The 16,974-nt window shown below is 38.0% G+C and overlaps 1 protein-coding gene across 5 annotated transcripts in view; it reads left to right on the forward strand.

The window, feature by feature from the left end:
* The window catches only part of CHL1 (cell adhesion molecule L1 like), a 296,469-nt gene extending 280,708 nt beyond the window's left edge, over positions 1–15,761 (forward strand). For 4 of the 5 annotated variants that reach the window (XM_060766330.2, XM_067463473.1, XM_060766329.2 and 1 more), the window contains 4 exons: positions 5,125–5,286; positions 6,584–6,715; positions 7,874–7,946; positions 12,301–15,761. In XM_060766330.2, the coding sequence (XP_060622313.2) occupies positions 5,125–5,286; positions 6,584–6,715; positions 7,874–7,946; positions 12,301–12,517 (584 nt within the window). In that variant the 3' untranslated portion in view covers positions 12,518–15,761. The remainder of the gene's footprint in view (positions 1–5,124; positions 5,287–6,583; positions 6,716–7,873; positions 7,947–12,300) is intronic. The other variant, XM_060766332.2, reaches the window with a different exon arrangement.
* The last annotated feature ends 1,213 nt before the right edge of the window (positions 15,762–16,974 follow it).

Genomic DNA, 16,974 nt, shown 5'->3' on the forward strand with positions numbered 1-16,974 from the left:
GCATTGTTTTGCAGAGGCTCTGCTCCTTCCTGGAGGGCTGGTCCCAGTTGGTGAAGCTGGGGGATACCTGCTCAGGCCCCTGGCCTCTGACCTGTGGAATCCTGCAAGGTTCCATTATATCCCCCATGCTTTTAAACATCTACATGAAACTGCTGGGTGAGGTCATCCGGGGTATGGGATTTGGTGCCATTTGTACGCAGATGACACCCAACTCTACACTCCTTTCCACCAAACTCCAAGGAAGCCTCTCATACGTTAAACCAATGTCTGACAGCTGTGACTGATTGGATGAGGGCTAACAAGTTGAAACTTAATCCAGACACAGGTCTTCCTGGTCAGTCATGGGGCTGAGAACTAAGACAGGTATTGGGTGGCAACCTATGCTCAATGGGGTTACACTCCCCCTGAGGACACAGGTCTGCAGCTTGGGGATCCTCTTGGATTCAGCGCTGTCACTTGATGCATCCAGATTGGACTATTGCAATGCACTCTATACGGGGCTGCCTTTGAATACAGCCCAGAAGTTCCAACTAGTACAATGGGCAGCAGCCAGGCTCTTAACCGGAACTAATTATAGGGGGTGCACAATGCCCCATTAAGACAGCTTCACTGGCTGCTGATTAGTTGCCAGGCCCAATTTAAGGTGCAGGCTATGATCTATAAAGCCCTATATGGTTCAGGCCCCACCTATCTTTGCAAACGCATCTCTCTCTATGAACCAGTGTGGAATCTAAGATCAACCAAGGAAGCTCTCCTCTCGCTCCTGCCACTGTCTCAAGAACAGTTGGTGAGGACAAGGGAGGGGGCCTTTCAGTGGTGGCTCCTCGCCTCTGAAACACTCTCCTTAGAGAACTGAGACAGGCCCAATCACTCTCCTCTTTTCATAGGGACTTGAAGACTTGGTGGTTTCATCAGGCCTTTGATAATGACTAGTCCCAGGCCCGAGGCCCCTGGCCATCAGTTAGGGCTCAGCTAGCACCTTACCTGTTCCCTCATTCCTCCTCTACATTGTGATACCGGTCATGGCCTAGACCTTCTCCTTCAAAATTATCAGAAGACCCTGGAAATAGTAGCCCCAGGCCTTACCCTGGCCAGAAATTAGGTCCACTCCCTGCACTTTACTCATTCCCCAACCTATATTACTACCATATGAGCCCCGTCTAGCCTTTTCAAACCGTCCTGGCCCACATACAAGGGGCCATCGGTTACTCATCTTTCACATTGGATTATTATGGAATCTGTTTGTTTTCATGCATAGTATTGTGTTAAAAGGTTATGTTTATATTTTAATAGTTTTATTTATTATTTATATAAAAGTGATTTCATGCCACCACATTGATTTGTCTGAGGCTTCTATGGAGAAATGAGGCAACCCTTAACCTATACAGTCAGTTCATGGACTCCAAATTAGGAGGTCCTCTTTTTGAAGCCAATGAGGCAGGCTCTGGGATAATTTTGTTCCATTATAGATGGTCCTAAGAAACATCCAGTTTCAGTTGTAGTATCAAGTTGTTGTGCCAACAAGCTTGCCATTATTTTGTGAGAAGCGTGAAACATAGCAGATGAACTTACTTTGTTGGGGGAAATAATAATACAATTTGCCTTTTGGAAAAGTTTATCTTGTTTTGCTCACAGAGTCATACATTCTCATAAATCTCTAAATCCAAGAGAAATCATCTGAAATTGCAGTTCCACATTTAATACTCATGGAAGTAGCACAGTACAGAAAAAAGTAAAGGAGAACTGGTGGTCTGTTTCATTTATTGTTTTTACTATCTCTGAATGTTAACCAAAAAAAAAAAACCCTTTAACTGCTTAAGTCTTCATTGATTTTTTTTAGTGTATTGGCCATAACTATTTTACTACCAATATGTATTTGCACATATTTTTTATGATTTAACACATTGTTTTGCTGTAACTACAGTTGAATACTGACTGATCAAGTATGCATGTTTTGTATGCATAGCATATGATGATGATGGAGGCCTGGTTATTTATGGGGGTGGTGATCCTCTCCCCCCCCCCAAAAAAAATACTGTCTATGTATTACTATGGGTATATCTACATTGGTCACATACCTTGAATTAAGCCAGAAGTCACTCTTGGACATCTAGTGTTCAGAGACTTCTGTCTGTCCATAATGCAGTTAACCCAGTTGTACCCCATATTAGCAGAAGTTATGGAATGCTCCACTTGACCAGTTCTAATTCAGAACCAGTCCCACTTTTTAATGGGCCAGCTCTACCAGTTTCCCCCTATACATTTTGTATCTTTTGTCACTAAAACAGTGGCCACAGAGCTACGAGGAGCTCCTGGCAATCATCAGGCACCTTAACCTTCCCTCCCTCCAACTTGTGCAACTTTGATGGCATAGGCAAAGAGTTTGGCAATGGCCAGCAGATCACCAAAGCTCCATGCTCACCACTACAGTGACAAAATATGCAAAAGATAAGGACTCTGCTCCCACCACTGCCCCAGTTCTGGAGTGGAGAGGTATAAACTCCTGAGCAGGATTCAGGGACATGAGGCCAGGAAAATGATTAGATTGAGAGGTCTGGAACTGGTTTGAGGTCGAGAAGGTAATTGCATTAACCACAGAACCTGCCCTTAACCTGCTTTATGACCCCTTTTCTCCCCACCCCCCCCCCATTTCTGGTGAGATGCAAATCAGTGCCCCAGAGATATAGGAGGTAAAAAGAAGGCAGGGGAGTGACACGAGTGGATATTATCAATTATCCCTCTCAGTAAAAAAAATAATAATCCCTGCCTCAGTCTAGGAAATGTAAACTGCAGAGTACAATTATATTAATGGCCCAGGGCTGGACGTAGCCCAGTTGTCTAAGTGAGACTCCACATCTTCTTAAGGCTTTTGTCCATTTGTGTCTGTTGCCAAGTAGAAGCTGAGCCTTTGTGATAATGAATAATATCACTTCTCCTGTAGCATCTTCTGAGATCTCCAACTCTGCTCTAGTCAGTTAGAGAATACTGCAGAACAATTTTTAAAGATCTGTGTTAAGAAACAAGAAGAAAATGGGAAGATACTTTATGCAAACACAAGACTCTAAATTGCTTTAAGTATGATCCATAAAACAATTTATGTCTCATTCTTAATTTCTAGCATGCAACAAATCTTTACAAAAGCATGACTTCAATTGTTTCAACCTGATCCTACCACGAATTTGACCAAAAAAGAAATACTATGACACTTAATGTAAAAATGGAGTTTCTTAATATTTTTATATCAGTTTTTGATCTTTTTCTTTCAAGTATTATTTGGTATGACAGAGATTGATACCGCAGATTTTATTTTTGCTTTATTACCCATTTGACAGCATTTCTATCAAGTGTGCCATTTAAGCTTTGTGTATTTAGAAAAAATAATAATTGTAATTAAAATATGACTTGTAATGACCTGCTGCTTAATTAGTGGTTTAATTAGAAAATGTAGTTTCAACTTCATGGAATTCATTTAGCAAAATCTACTCTGCCAGCTAGTTTCAATTATGCTAAAACCTTTTGCATCACATTTTGGTTTAATGCATCGATCAACATATTTGCTCTAACTCTCTGTGGCAGTATAATAATTAAAGTGCTGATTGTAATTGATGGATTGTTGTCTTGGAAAAACATATATTCTGTCTTTTTCTTTTCTTTTTTACAGTGTCCACAACATCTTTAATCTTTTCTTTTCCCCTTCAGTTGTCTTCTGACTACTAATCTCTCAAAGCTCCTGTTTGCTTGCTTTTTAGTTTCAAAACTAATTATCATTTCTTCAGTGTCAGGCAGGCAAATTGTCTTAAGGAATTGCAGGCTCTGATATATATAGATATATAATGAATTAATCAACAGAAATACCTCATGCAGAATGGTCTTAGGACCTTAGAATATTATGTTAGATATTCTGTGTCCAATTCTGGGCACCACAATTGAAGGGAGATGTTGACAAGCTGGAATCCAAAGGAGGGCACTTAAAATGATAAAGGGTCTGGAGAACAAGCCCTATGAGAAGTGGCTTAAAGAGCTGGGCATGTTTAGCCTGAAGAAGAGTATAAGATTGTGAGAGGAAGTCATAGGAAGGAGAGAACAAGCTTGTTTTCTGCTGCCCTGGAGACTAGGACGTGGAACAATGACTTCAAATTACAAGAAAGGAGATTCCATCTGAACATTAGGAAGAACTTCCTGAACTGTGAAAGCTGTTCAGCAGTGGAACTCTCTGCCCCGGAGTGTAGTGGAGGCTCCTTCTTTGGAAGCTTTTAAACAGAGCTGGATGGCTGTCTGTCAGGGGTGCTTTGAATGCAATTTTCCTGCTTCTTGGCGGGGGTTGGACTGGATAGCCCATGAGGTCTCTTCCAACTCTATGATTTTATGTTCTATTTAGTAAAAAGATTATTTTGCAAAAATGATTGCTTTAAAGCAATCTGAGTGAGAACTATTTGAAGACTCAAGAGTCTGTGAGAGTGTATCCAAATCCTATCTCCAGTATCGAGGTAGCACTGGACAACTCACTATTTTTGTTTCCTTTTGTCTTCTGTAGAACAAGAATGACATTCGATACACTTATGAAGTTTTTGATCCAATGGAATGATAAGAGAAAGTAATGATCTATATTTGCAATCCGGGAATAGTGAAAGATATTTATTTAGGATCTAGAATCAGAAATAAATCAACAAATAAGGAATAAAATTATCTAAACTATTGTGCTATTTCTTACTTTAAATTAAATTTGAGGTTGCTTCTGAGGACAAAAAGAATTACCGGGAAGCATTTTGCAGGCATTTAATACTTTACAACACATAATTTGGTAAAGTTTTGACTGAAATCATGAAGAACCATTTAATTTTATGCATCAAGAAGGAGAAGTCTCTGCCCTCTGTAGTAAGTACACCTGAGGAAAAAAATATGTTGCTAATTGGATCTTCCCCAACCTGAAAATTACAGGGTTGTTTTTTTAAAAAAACTTACTTCCCCAATAACTGACCCCTATGGGATGCTATATGTTTTCAGAATTGCTTGCTTGATTATCTGAAAAAGCTAAACGTTATTATGTTTCCCTGTACTGATTTTTCAAACTTCAGAAGTCCTAACCGAATTCCCTTACTTGACATGATTCTGTACATTCCTTAGGTAAAGCTGCTGGGAAGATTTCTGAAGCAGTTAATCCCACCCCAAAGATTCAGCCTCTTGAGGCGCTTGAACCTGGAACTGCATACACAGTTCGACTAGTGACTAAGAACTGGGTTGATAATAATAGCATTTCTGCAGATGTAATTGAGTCAAGGGGGAGAGGTGAGACATTCTTAAGGCATCTAAGATAAGTAATATTTTTTGGAAAGTTGTATCAGAGACCATTATATAACAACACAACTCTATTTAGAAAGTCTGAACCCCCATCTACTGGTCTCGGTGATATATTTTCATTGATTTCAATAAAATCTCTCAATTTAAAATAGTCAAATTGCTCTCAGGGAAATTCCACTAAAGTTTTCCCTGACCTGGGGCACAAACCCCACGTGTGATTTTTTTCAAAAATTGGATCTCAGGACTGCCTGGTACCTTTCAGACAAATGCAAGTGTGTCCCTAACATGTTTCATCTTACTGCTTTTGCATCTTTGCTGGATTATTTTCACCAGCCCAAGGTAATAACTCAGATTATTCGTAAGATGCCTAAACATCCAGTGAAAGTGAATCCTGATAGAGTATTTGCAGGAAAAAAGGATATGGAAAGAAGCATTAGAAATTCAGAAACCTTTTTTTTAAAAAAAAATGGGATGGTCAGTTTAATGCAGTGTTTTGGAAGAAAGCAATGCTTTAGGACTGAAGAACAGTCAATAATCTAGGGACAAATTTTAGAAATGGTGATTGATTAAAAGAGCAGCAGTATGTTTTCTTAGGTTCTGTAACTGAGAATAGATGAAAAATGTCAACATAGGAAAATCCCTGATCCTTCAAATGTTTTGGGTTGCAATCACCATCAGTCCCACCAATGTGACCAATAGTATGGGATTAGGGGAGATGTGGTTCAAAATACCTGTGAAGCCCATTGCTCTAGAGTGGGTAGTTTATGCCATATGGGTAGAGTTAAGAATCAGCTTTGTTTATTGTCTTCAAGAACAAATCTGAAATTATTTCAAAAAAATTCCACCATATGCAATTTGCAGTTTTTAGTCATTCTGTCCTTCTCGGGAAAGTAGATTGCTACTTCTTGCATTGCAGTTAGCTGAGCACTTGCATGTGTTCTGTACACTTTTGACTCTGTCTCTATTCTGCAAACCAACTTTTGCATGGAAGGCTTTCCTGAGTTCTGTATTGACTTTTCCTATTTGGCATGAATCTCTTTAATCAAAAGCTGTGTTGGAAATTCCCATTCCAAACATCAGTAGCGTGTATTGCTGACTCTTTCTTTTTCTTTAGTATAAATGTTTAGCTAAATGTTTAGTAATCCTACCATTCTTGGAATGCTGGAATCTATTTCACCGTAGTTTTGAATGTGTTAAGGCATACAGAAGCAATTTTAAAGTAATACTATTTTGAATTTTACAATGAGGATTTTTTTTGTATTCACATCTTTTTTTTCATTCAAAGCTTATGCTGGAATTTATGAAAGAATCTCGACACAAGGCTGGTTTATTGGACTGATGGGTGCAATTGCTTTGCTGACCTTGTTGTTGCTTACAGTTTGTTTTGTCAAAAGGAATAAAGGAGGCAAATATTCAGGTAAATAGAAACTGTTCTCTCAACTTCAGCGTATTTAATTAATAATGTACTACTGTTGCATAGATCTGCCCCAAACATGAGCTTTTTGAGCTTTTTTCTTGTAACAAAATGTTGAGACACAGATTTGAAAATGATGCTCTACATGCCATTCCTACTAGACCTTCTGACATTGAGTCCTTGTTAGCATTTCCTTCTTTTCTAAGAAAAATATTTTTGGTTGTAGTAGTTTAACTTTTTTTTCATTCCAACAAGCAATTTCCAGTTTAAGGAGCAGGTTTTAGTTCCAGACTTCCAGTGGGTTTCCTTTGCTAAGTGGTCTCCTAGAGTCCTGGTCCTGCACTCAACTTCTGTAAAAGTGTCATGGTAGACCTAAGTAGGTTAAAGCTGTATACCCTTTGGGTGCTTCTAAACTGTAGAAATATTGCAGCTTGACACCACTTGCTTGACACCAACTGCTATGGTTCAATGCTATGGAAATCATAGCAGTTGTAGTTTTACAAGATCTTTAGCTTTCTCTTTCAAAGTGGTCCCACCAAACTACAGACCCCAGACTTCTATAACAATGAGGCATGGCAATTAAAGGGAATGTCAAACTATATTATTTGTACATTGTAGATGCACTCCTAAAGATAATTAACTAGAACCATCTGAAAAGCATTTTTGGTTCATAATCAACCAGAACATTTTTATAAAAAGTAAAGGTAAAGATTTCCCCTTGACATAGTCTAGGGGAAATCTTCACCATCTGACTCTGAGGGATGGTGCTCATTTCCATTTCTAAGCTGAAGAGCAAGCATTGTTTGTAGATAACTCCAAGGTCATGTGGCTGGCATGACCACATGGAGCGCCGTTACCTTCCCACTGGAACCCAACTCACATTTGTATATTTTCGAACCGCTAGGTTGGCAGAAGTTGGAACTGACAGTGGGAGCTCACCCGGCTCCCCGGATTCCAACCACTGACCTTTCGATCAGCAAGTTCAGCAGTGCAACAGTTTAACGCACTGTGCCACCGGGGGCTCCAAACTTTTGTATTTTTTGAAAATTGTATTTCTTGGGATTCATACTTATTTCATTGCCACTTCTCCAATGATCATTCATATTTTTTTTAAAAAAATGTTAAACATTGTGAAAAAAACGTTTTTTTATGTATATGCAGTGAAAGAAAAAGAAGACTTACATCCAGATCCTGAAGGACAATCCATAAAAGATGAAATCTTTGGTGAATATAGGTTAGTAGGACTTGCTGTTCTTCATAATGATGAAGGATTACCATAAACTATTTCATGGAATGCCTTTTTAGTAGGAGCACTAGGAGCAAAAATAATTTGCTATTTTCAGAGCAAATCTCATGGGATCATGTAATGATATTTAAATATATTAGAATACTGACGTTCACACACATTTTATTGTTAGAGAATTGCTGGAGGAAATGGCACTTGGTTTTGATATGTTTCTTGTCTAGAATATTCTAAATATTATAATATTGATTTCATGCTGAGATTGGACATTTTGTTCAGTTATCCAATAGACAAATCCTATTGACATTTTTATGTACTGCAGTACATAGAAGAACATTTGATTTTCTTATTAAGTTCCTACTTTGTTGTTTTCTATAAAGTAGACAGATATGCCACCTATGCAATGGGACATTTCCCATTATTGTTGTGTGCCTTCAGCTCATTGAATCATTTGAAAGATTTATTCAGTGTTACAAATCAAGAGACAGAACTTTGTGGCTACATCCAAACAATGTCCTAATAGATAAAAATAATAAGTCCTGCATAAATTAATATATATTTAATTTTAATGCTTTCTAATGAGGCAGATAATTAGAAAGGTAAGCAAGTTATTCAGGCTACATCATTCAGGTGAGCTTACCTTGTCTTGACCATACTTCTGACATGAGTAATACCTTACCTTTCCTTACTCAGCTAGATCCTTGAAATCTGTCTCCATACATACCTCCCAAATTAACTTGATCCTCTCATACCTTCTGTGTTGGCATTTCTTTCCTAATTAACATCATCAAAATGCAAGATTTCTCTGTCGGATAATTATCTAGTATAATATATTATGCTTCCAGATTATCTACTGTTAGTGATCCAGATCTGAATTATCAATTATTTGCTGTCAACATAGTTACTTTCACCTCCCAATATGGGAGTGGACATTTGACCTTGAGGTTTTGGACAGGTTCTTTTCTCCTACTTGCAAGAAAAGATGTTTTGCTATTTTTGACATTTAAAATGTAATGAAACCTGTCAACAGCAAGCACGCCTAATTGTAAGTTACTGTGTATCACCCAAGCAGACTTCCTGTGGGGAAGGCCATCTGACAAGGCAGGGGGCACCCTCCTCCCAAAGAGGTATGGATGCCTGTTCCTCTGGCAAATGCAAAGAGAGGGAGGCAAGACCACGGTGCAGAAGAGAAGGCCTTTATAATAAAACTAATGACATGTAGGCAAGGGGATATTACCAATGGGAAAATGTCACCCTGGAACTGAAAGAGCAAAATGATTGCTGGCATCCTCTTCATTATTTATGATGTTGTAACATCGTCAGTAATGCTATTTATGCTTGAGATTGCCATACATTGCCAAAACCATAAATGCCCCTTAAGACCTACCATAAAAACTAGGCAACTCCCATATACACAGTCTTTATTGGCATACAACAAGATTGGCATACAACAAGTATATACAACAAGAGGAAATCTCAGATAAAAAGAAAGCATATTTAAAAGTTACTAATATCAAGAATAAAATTTGCAACATTCCCACAAATGAATGGATCAGATTTTTAATAATACCCTTGTTACTGAGAACATTGTGAAAAATGAAATTTCTGTATTTCATCTGTATATTATCATATTTGGGGCAGACAAACAAAGAATGATGAAATATTTTAACAGAGACTAAGTCACCAGAACATACCCTTTTGGAATGTTCCACTTTTTGATATCTCCCATCCAGAAGAGCTGATGGCAACACATTACATTTTGCAGTCACCAAAGCTCTCCTCTGGGTGGGATTAATCAAAATGCAAAAATATGCTGCTATGACTCCACATTCACATGGAATTAATGATATGGTAGGGGAACAAGTTGTCTTTGTTGCAAGAGTCAGATTGAAGTCAAGATCCAAAGGTCTGCTCTTTACTGACTTGCAGGCTTACACATTTGTGAGTATTAAAAGTGCTTCCAAAGACAGGCCAATTTTCTGAGAATCAAATAATACAATTCAGAAATAAAATGATCTGATAACAGAGATGGAATATAGCTATTGAGGTCTGCTCGAAAATGTATATGCAGCCACAATTTTATAGCTCTCATCCATGCCAAGGTTTAAAGAGTGGTTTGACCTGTCTCAGTGCATAGAATGGCATAAGGCACACATCTAGGGAGCCTACCTTAAAAACCAGGCAGCTGCAACAACTACATTCTGTAGCATTGGTATGGAGGATGCTGTAGGCACCATTCCAGTGAGCCACTTGTGGAAGGTAGCTGGATGCATTGTTCTTCCTTGCTGCACTTGCTAGCCTGGGAGAATTTTTTAATTTGGTGCAGCTACCTGACTTTTAATGTGGGTTGGAAGGGGAAACGGGGTTAGTCAGGCTGGGAGAGATGCAAATACACATACATACATACATACATACATACATACAAAAACACAAAAACAAAACAACTTCAAAAACAAAAGATTAAAAACACTTTTTATAGAATAATACTACCCTAAACATAAAAAAAATCCCTATAACTACAAATTGCAAGTAATCTATTTTATTACTTTACATTCTCTGTCTGGTGTTTATATTATCTCAGTTTTCTACATACATGAAAAAGAACCATTGGTAAATCCTTTCTCATATAGTAACAGACCTCTAGTCCAAAAGACCAGTGATATAGATTTGGCTCCATTTTTTATTTGGAGGACCAAAATAACTGGGCCCCGGTCTTTCTTAAAGCGAGTTCAGGGTTTCTCCTTAATTAACATAATAACTTTATCCATTTGAACAAGTTCACTTATTTTCAGAAGTCAATAATCTTGTAACAGAAGCATTTAATGCTTCCATCTTCAAGCATAGGTAATGACTTTGAGACAAATCTAACATTGACATCATAGCTATATTTATTTATTTATTTTATTTACAGTTCTTATATTCCGCCCTTCTCACCCCGCAGGGGACTCAGGGCGGATTACAGTAAACACATATATGGCAAACATTCAATGCCAGTTTGACAAACAACATTTAACACACAAAGGCTATTTAACTTTTTTCTGGCCGCCAGGGGAGCTGCTGCTTTTCATCGTCCATCAATGACACCGATGAAGTTCTTCCGCATTCCACATTCCCCGGAGTCTTCTTTCTTTATGGCCTCATAAATTAGTTAAATTTAGCCTCCCACACAAGGTGGTCCCTTTTTTTCCTACTTGACAGATGCAACTGTCTTTCGGGTTGCAAAGGTCGACAATGGGCTACACAATGGCTGGACACCCACTCCAGCCCGGGCTGGCTTCGAACTCATGACCTTTTGGTCAGAGTGATCTTTAATGCAGCTGACACTCAGCCAGCTGCGCCACAATCCCCCAGGAAAGACACAAGCCACTAGTTACAAATAATTTGGCTAATCAAAAGTTTTGTAAAGCAAATATCAAGACTACCTAAATTCAGTTGGACAATGTGCCACCCCTAGAAGTTGCTAGGCTGCAGTTCCCAATTTTCCTTACCACACATTGTCATTTAAAAACATTTAGCTAAGCTCTGCTATATATATTACTAGAGACTAAATACAATTGCCAGTCCTAACTAAACTGGACCCACTAAAATGATAAATCAAATGATAAATCAAGATTTTATTCCAGTAGGGATTAAAAAATTTATTTTCATCAATAGCTTTCTCTAATAATAAATAATTATTTGCTAACCCCTGTCCCAAAGAAAGTGCCACAAATGATAGTGTTCCATTGTTATGGCTGGATCTTGTAAAGCCAGTCATTAAAATCCCATCTTTTAAGTCTGCCAATGCCCCAGTCAAAGGATTTCCAAGTGGTACATATTGGGGCACTGAGAAATGAAGGGGAGGACAAACAAAATAGTATTTTATTTTCTGAAGTTTTCCAGCTTCCGCACACTTGCCCAAATTCTGCCCGTCTTTGGGGAAGGGAGCTGATGGAAAGGAAAATCAGGGGGATGAAATCCCACCACTTGATTAGCAGACACTGTAAGCTTTTGTATCTCTGCGTGAGAATGAAAAGATAAGTATTTTTGGCACTAGCAACAGGAAAAGATTTTGGTGAGGTTTTTGTTTTGTTTTGTTTTTTTAAAAAACTTTGATTTTTAAAAAATTCTATAATGTGAAAAAAAATCATGAATATGCCCAAACACTTGAAAGAAATTCAAGTGTATTTGAATTTTCTTTCATTCTCATATGACAGAATGAAAAAAAAGAAGTTGTGTATCAATTATTTCACATGTCATGCACTGTGTAGGTAATTGTGAGGATTCTTCTTCGTTACACTTTCCCTGTTGTTGACTATGTGATAAAAAACGTTGCTTCTTCTTACAAATTTTCCTTCATTTTCAGTGACAGTGATGAAAAACCACTAAAAGGAAGCTTGCGATCTCTTGACATGGACATTAAGACTGCAGAGAGTGCAGATAGTTTGGTGGATTATGGAGATGGAGACCACAGAATGTTCAATGAAGACGGTTCCTTTATTGGCGCTTACACCGGATGTAAGGAGAAAGCATCCGTTGAAAGCATTGGGAGCTCTACAGCAACCTTTCCTCTCCATGCATAAAATATTAGCATGAATAATTCATTTCAAGTCACCATATTTATCTTTACTAGTCATCAAATATCATATGAGTCAAAAGTAGGCTGCAGAGAAGTTCAAAACCACAGCATTCAGCCTATTTAGAAATAGGGATCTGACTTCAAAGCTGATTTGTGAAATTCTTATTTATCAAAACACAGGCATTGTGATTTCATTAAAATCTGTCTCAGAACTAAAATTTGGTAAGACATATGCCACTCGGCCTGACCAAAAGCACCACTACTTCAGTGCTATATATACTTGTATATAGGGACCTGAAATCTTCCATTGTTAGTCCTATAGATATATGTAGCAGTGACAGCACTCAGGCAACTTACACTGGAATTATAGATAATATTTTAGCTTGGTTTTTGGTAATGGGGCATTGTTTCCCTACTGTGATCCTACAACGAAAGTGTGCTATCAAATCTTGGATACATAGACCAGGATCCTGCAGAGGTGCTTTCCTAATAGAATGGTTTCTCTCAGCAAAACTATGAAATGGGCATTTTCCCCTCCACTTATTCTCCCAACACGCACACATTGAAAACCCTCCAGTGCAAATTTCTGGGTAGTGTGGAAGTCTTCTCAGGCAGACTAGGTGAAAATGTCTTTTTGTCCTATCAATTGGCCAAAAATCTAGCACTAGATTTCAGCCATAGGAAAATGCAGCCAATACTTTGGGGACTGTTATCTAATGAAATCTATTCTAGTCTTTCTTTGTGTACAATGGAGGATAAAGTGTAATCTGCACAACATATGTAGTTTATAGGGTTGTTTTGCAGCCCTCACAAATAAAATAGAAGTTTTCAAAGAAGTTTTTTTAAAGAAAAAAATCTGAAATCCTTTCTATGGGGTGTGAGAGGCTTTTTTGCCACTTTTGGCCACATCTCTCAGGCCAATTTAATTCCACAAGAGAACTTTTTCTGAAACAATATGTGAACCAGGAGTGACTTCTGCTCACTTTCTGTTGTTTTTCAAAAAAGGCTTTTCTTAAACCTAAAATGGTCCATTGGGACCTAAAAACATACCCCAGAAGGAATTTTGGGACAAAATAATGTTCTTTTTTCTTTTCTTTTTCCTTTCCTTTTGTTTTCTTTTCTTGGAAATATACAGTGCAGGGTATAGCATGCCAAGATTTGCCGAGGCTCCATTGCCAAATGTCTTGTCAGTAATGGCAATTGCTAGTGTCCTAACAGTGACCTACAAGTTTCTCATTGGCCAGAAACTGGTCAGAAACAATATGAAGTGCTACACATTCTGGTAAATGCACTATGTTCTAAAAACTTGTTGGGAACATTGTTACTCAGGAGACTGAGCTTTGAACAAAAAGTTCCCCTTTCTTGTATGTTTTGTGCTTCTGTATATACATTTCAAACCACATTCCCTAAAAATGTCATGTAACATCATTACAGAAATCAGGTTCCAGACAGAAAAAGCAGCATACATTATTACAATTACTTTAGACAAATCACAAAAGAACACCCCCAAAAAGAAAAAGAAAAAGCTTCACACCCTTTTTATATTCACCCAAAACATCCTGGTTGGTTTTGAAATCTATATTCTGTTTTGATGGCCATTGCTGCAAGATGCAATTTTTCTATCTGCCAACAATGTGATCACAAAGTGGTTGAATCTTCTCTCTCTTTTGCCCACTAGCTGGCACTCTTTCTTTATGAAATCAGCTGCAATAACACTCTATTTCTGGTTGTGGTAAGCACGCAGCTGATATAGAGTCCTTGAGTACAAGCAGAAATAGATTATTTTTAAACAAATTGACATCACTACCCCATGTATATATCTATATGCCTGCATACCTTTTGTGAATTTTTGTACATATTATGTTTATACAAATTCTTTCAGGTGAGCCACATTCCTTTTCTTTTACAGTAAAATAACAATTGATAGAACAGGGCATTTCAGCTCAGTAGTAATTGTTGTTTTCTTGTCTCTATGATTTTTTATATACATAAGGTGAATTTTCCATATAAAGCACGTGAACCCAACACCACAAGTTATTCCCATTCAAATCCCCAAGCATGAATATTTTGAAATTCTTTTGAGTCTCAGCTTGATTTCTGCTGAATCAAAGCAAATGCCATTACCGAAAGGGCCTATAAATGACTTTTTGATTCCAGCAGAATTCTGTCTTTGGTGTGTAAAACAACTGTCTCCTGAAGCTATATTCATTGAGTGATACACAAAAGTCATCATGCTAATTGCAGTGATAATGGAACTGTTGCATGAAAAACAATCCTGGGGTAACCTCAGTATTCTATGTGAACCCATTTTTATTTGCTATTCAGACTTATTTCATAGTATTTGATAGACAAATATCAACAAATCTCACATATGCATTCTTATTCTGAGCATGTACAAATAAATCTTAATACTACTCTGGTTCTCTTTTAATGTTATTATGAATACAGTTGAGCCAAACCATGATCCTGAGCTAGTCCCAGACATTTCAGCTGGGGATTAGACCTACAAACCTAAATTGTCACTCCCAACTATAAGAGACTCAGCGAATCAATTGAATTCAGATATGTTAACTTACTTACTTTCAATGGCTTTACTCTATTCAGGACTAACAATTGGAATTAAGTCTAGACATCTTTAAAGCTTACGTTAAAAAGGATCCCTAGACATAAGAGTCCTAATTATTTCAGAGACACAGTCAGTGTATTTTTGGCTAGGGTTTATTAAGGAGGTATTTTATTAAGGTTTTCAGGTTTGTCTATCCTGGCACAGAATGGAGGAATATGTTTCAACTCAGCAGTGCTAGTATACAAAGCTGCTAAAATTTTAACTTGATGCAGAGATGCAGCAGTTCATATTTTCCTTGTGTATATTCAGTATCTGAGCCAGCATAACATGTGCCTTCTCTAAAGTAGCTTAAGAACTCATTTGATACAAATCATGGCATAAACTAGCTTCCATTTGTAAGACTATATGGTAGAATGTATGGGAAACCAACTAGCTTTTTAGTTACACCACAGAAGATATTTGATACCTGAGTGGAAAACACTTAACAAGATTCACAGCATGTGGGATACATGTGAAATTGGCAATTATAGTACCCATATTCTTGCATGGGTGCACTGCCATGCCCTTGCTTACCTGTCTTCAGCATCTGGATAGTACTGAGAGCAAGAGGTAGCCATCTTGAGTACCATTATTTTGACAGAAAGCTAGGATATAAATTTAATAAGCAAACAAAGGAGGAGTACTCGCCACTAACTTTACCTCTTCTGAAGAATGGTACAGGTTGGACTCAAATGATTTTTTTTTGTCGTGTCAGAAGCAACTTGAGAAACTGCAAGTCACTTCTGGTGTGAGAGAATTGGCCGTCTGCAAGGACGTTGCCCGGGGACACCCAGATGTTTTTGATGTTTTACCATTTTTGTGGGAGGCTTCTCTCATGTCCTCGCATGAGGAGTTGGAACTGATAGAGGGGAGCTCATCCACACTCTCCCTGGATTCAAAGAATAAGAATGCCTGAATATGTACTGCTGCCTGTGGAGGGCAGCTTGAGCATCACAAAACCTGAAAACAACAGTGTCTTTCTGTGATCAGTTTTTGGGTACACAATTGGATTAGAAATCTTAGTACCATACATTTTCTGACACTATTTCACTGATCAGGCTAGAACTTTTGTAAAAATTGGAATCCGTGCTCTGTTGAGAGATCTGATTTCCAAAAACCATGCTGTACAATCCACACAACCTTGTTGTCCATAATGTATCCAGTAGCCACTACTTGCATTTCCAAGGCTCGAGTTGATACTCCATAAAGTCTAGCTTAGGGTTCATGGAACAGTGGAGAAAGCATGAAAACACTCTGGACACACTTGTGGTTGGGGAAGATTTTCTGCCCATGTACCTCCTGGGAGCCTCATACAAGTGTCCAGGAATTGATTTCACATTTTGGAAAAAAAAAAAAAACCTCAAAACTTTCTTTCTATTAAACAATGCAGGAATAATCTGTGGCTTGTTTCAGAGATGAATCACTGTTCATGGGAGCTACCAAGAGAAGTCTGAGCTAAAGGAGTTCACATTCACTGTGCTACACTTTACCCATGCCTGTTGTACCCCATGAACTAGCATTTACAGGGCAGTTTTCTAAACCACCCCCTTCCCTGAAATGCTTCTGTTGAATGGGAGAGTAAACATGGCATACCCCACCATGGAAAATTAATTGTAGTCTAGGAGTATTGTTATCTGGTAACAGATTTTGCAACCTCTAGAGACTTGTTATCTGGTTCCATATGAACCACCACTAGTTTATGTCCTAGATCAAAACCTAGGTTCCATAATCTACACCTAGACCAGACGTTTTTTCTTAAGAATCTAAACCAATATTTACCATTTTGATCATCACATTAAAATGGCAGTATGTGGCATCCTAAAAATGATTTTGACAATGTTGTAAGATCATCTCAT

This window comes from Anolis sagrei, chromosome 2, assembly GCF_037176765.1.
Source record: "Anolis sagrei isolate rAnoSag1 chromosome 2, rAnoSag1.mat, whole genome shotgun sequence".
Classification (NCBI taxonomy): domain Eukaryota; kingdom Metazoa; phylum Chordata; class Lepidosauria; order Squamata; family Dactyloidae; genus Anolis; species Anolis sagrei.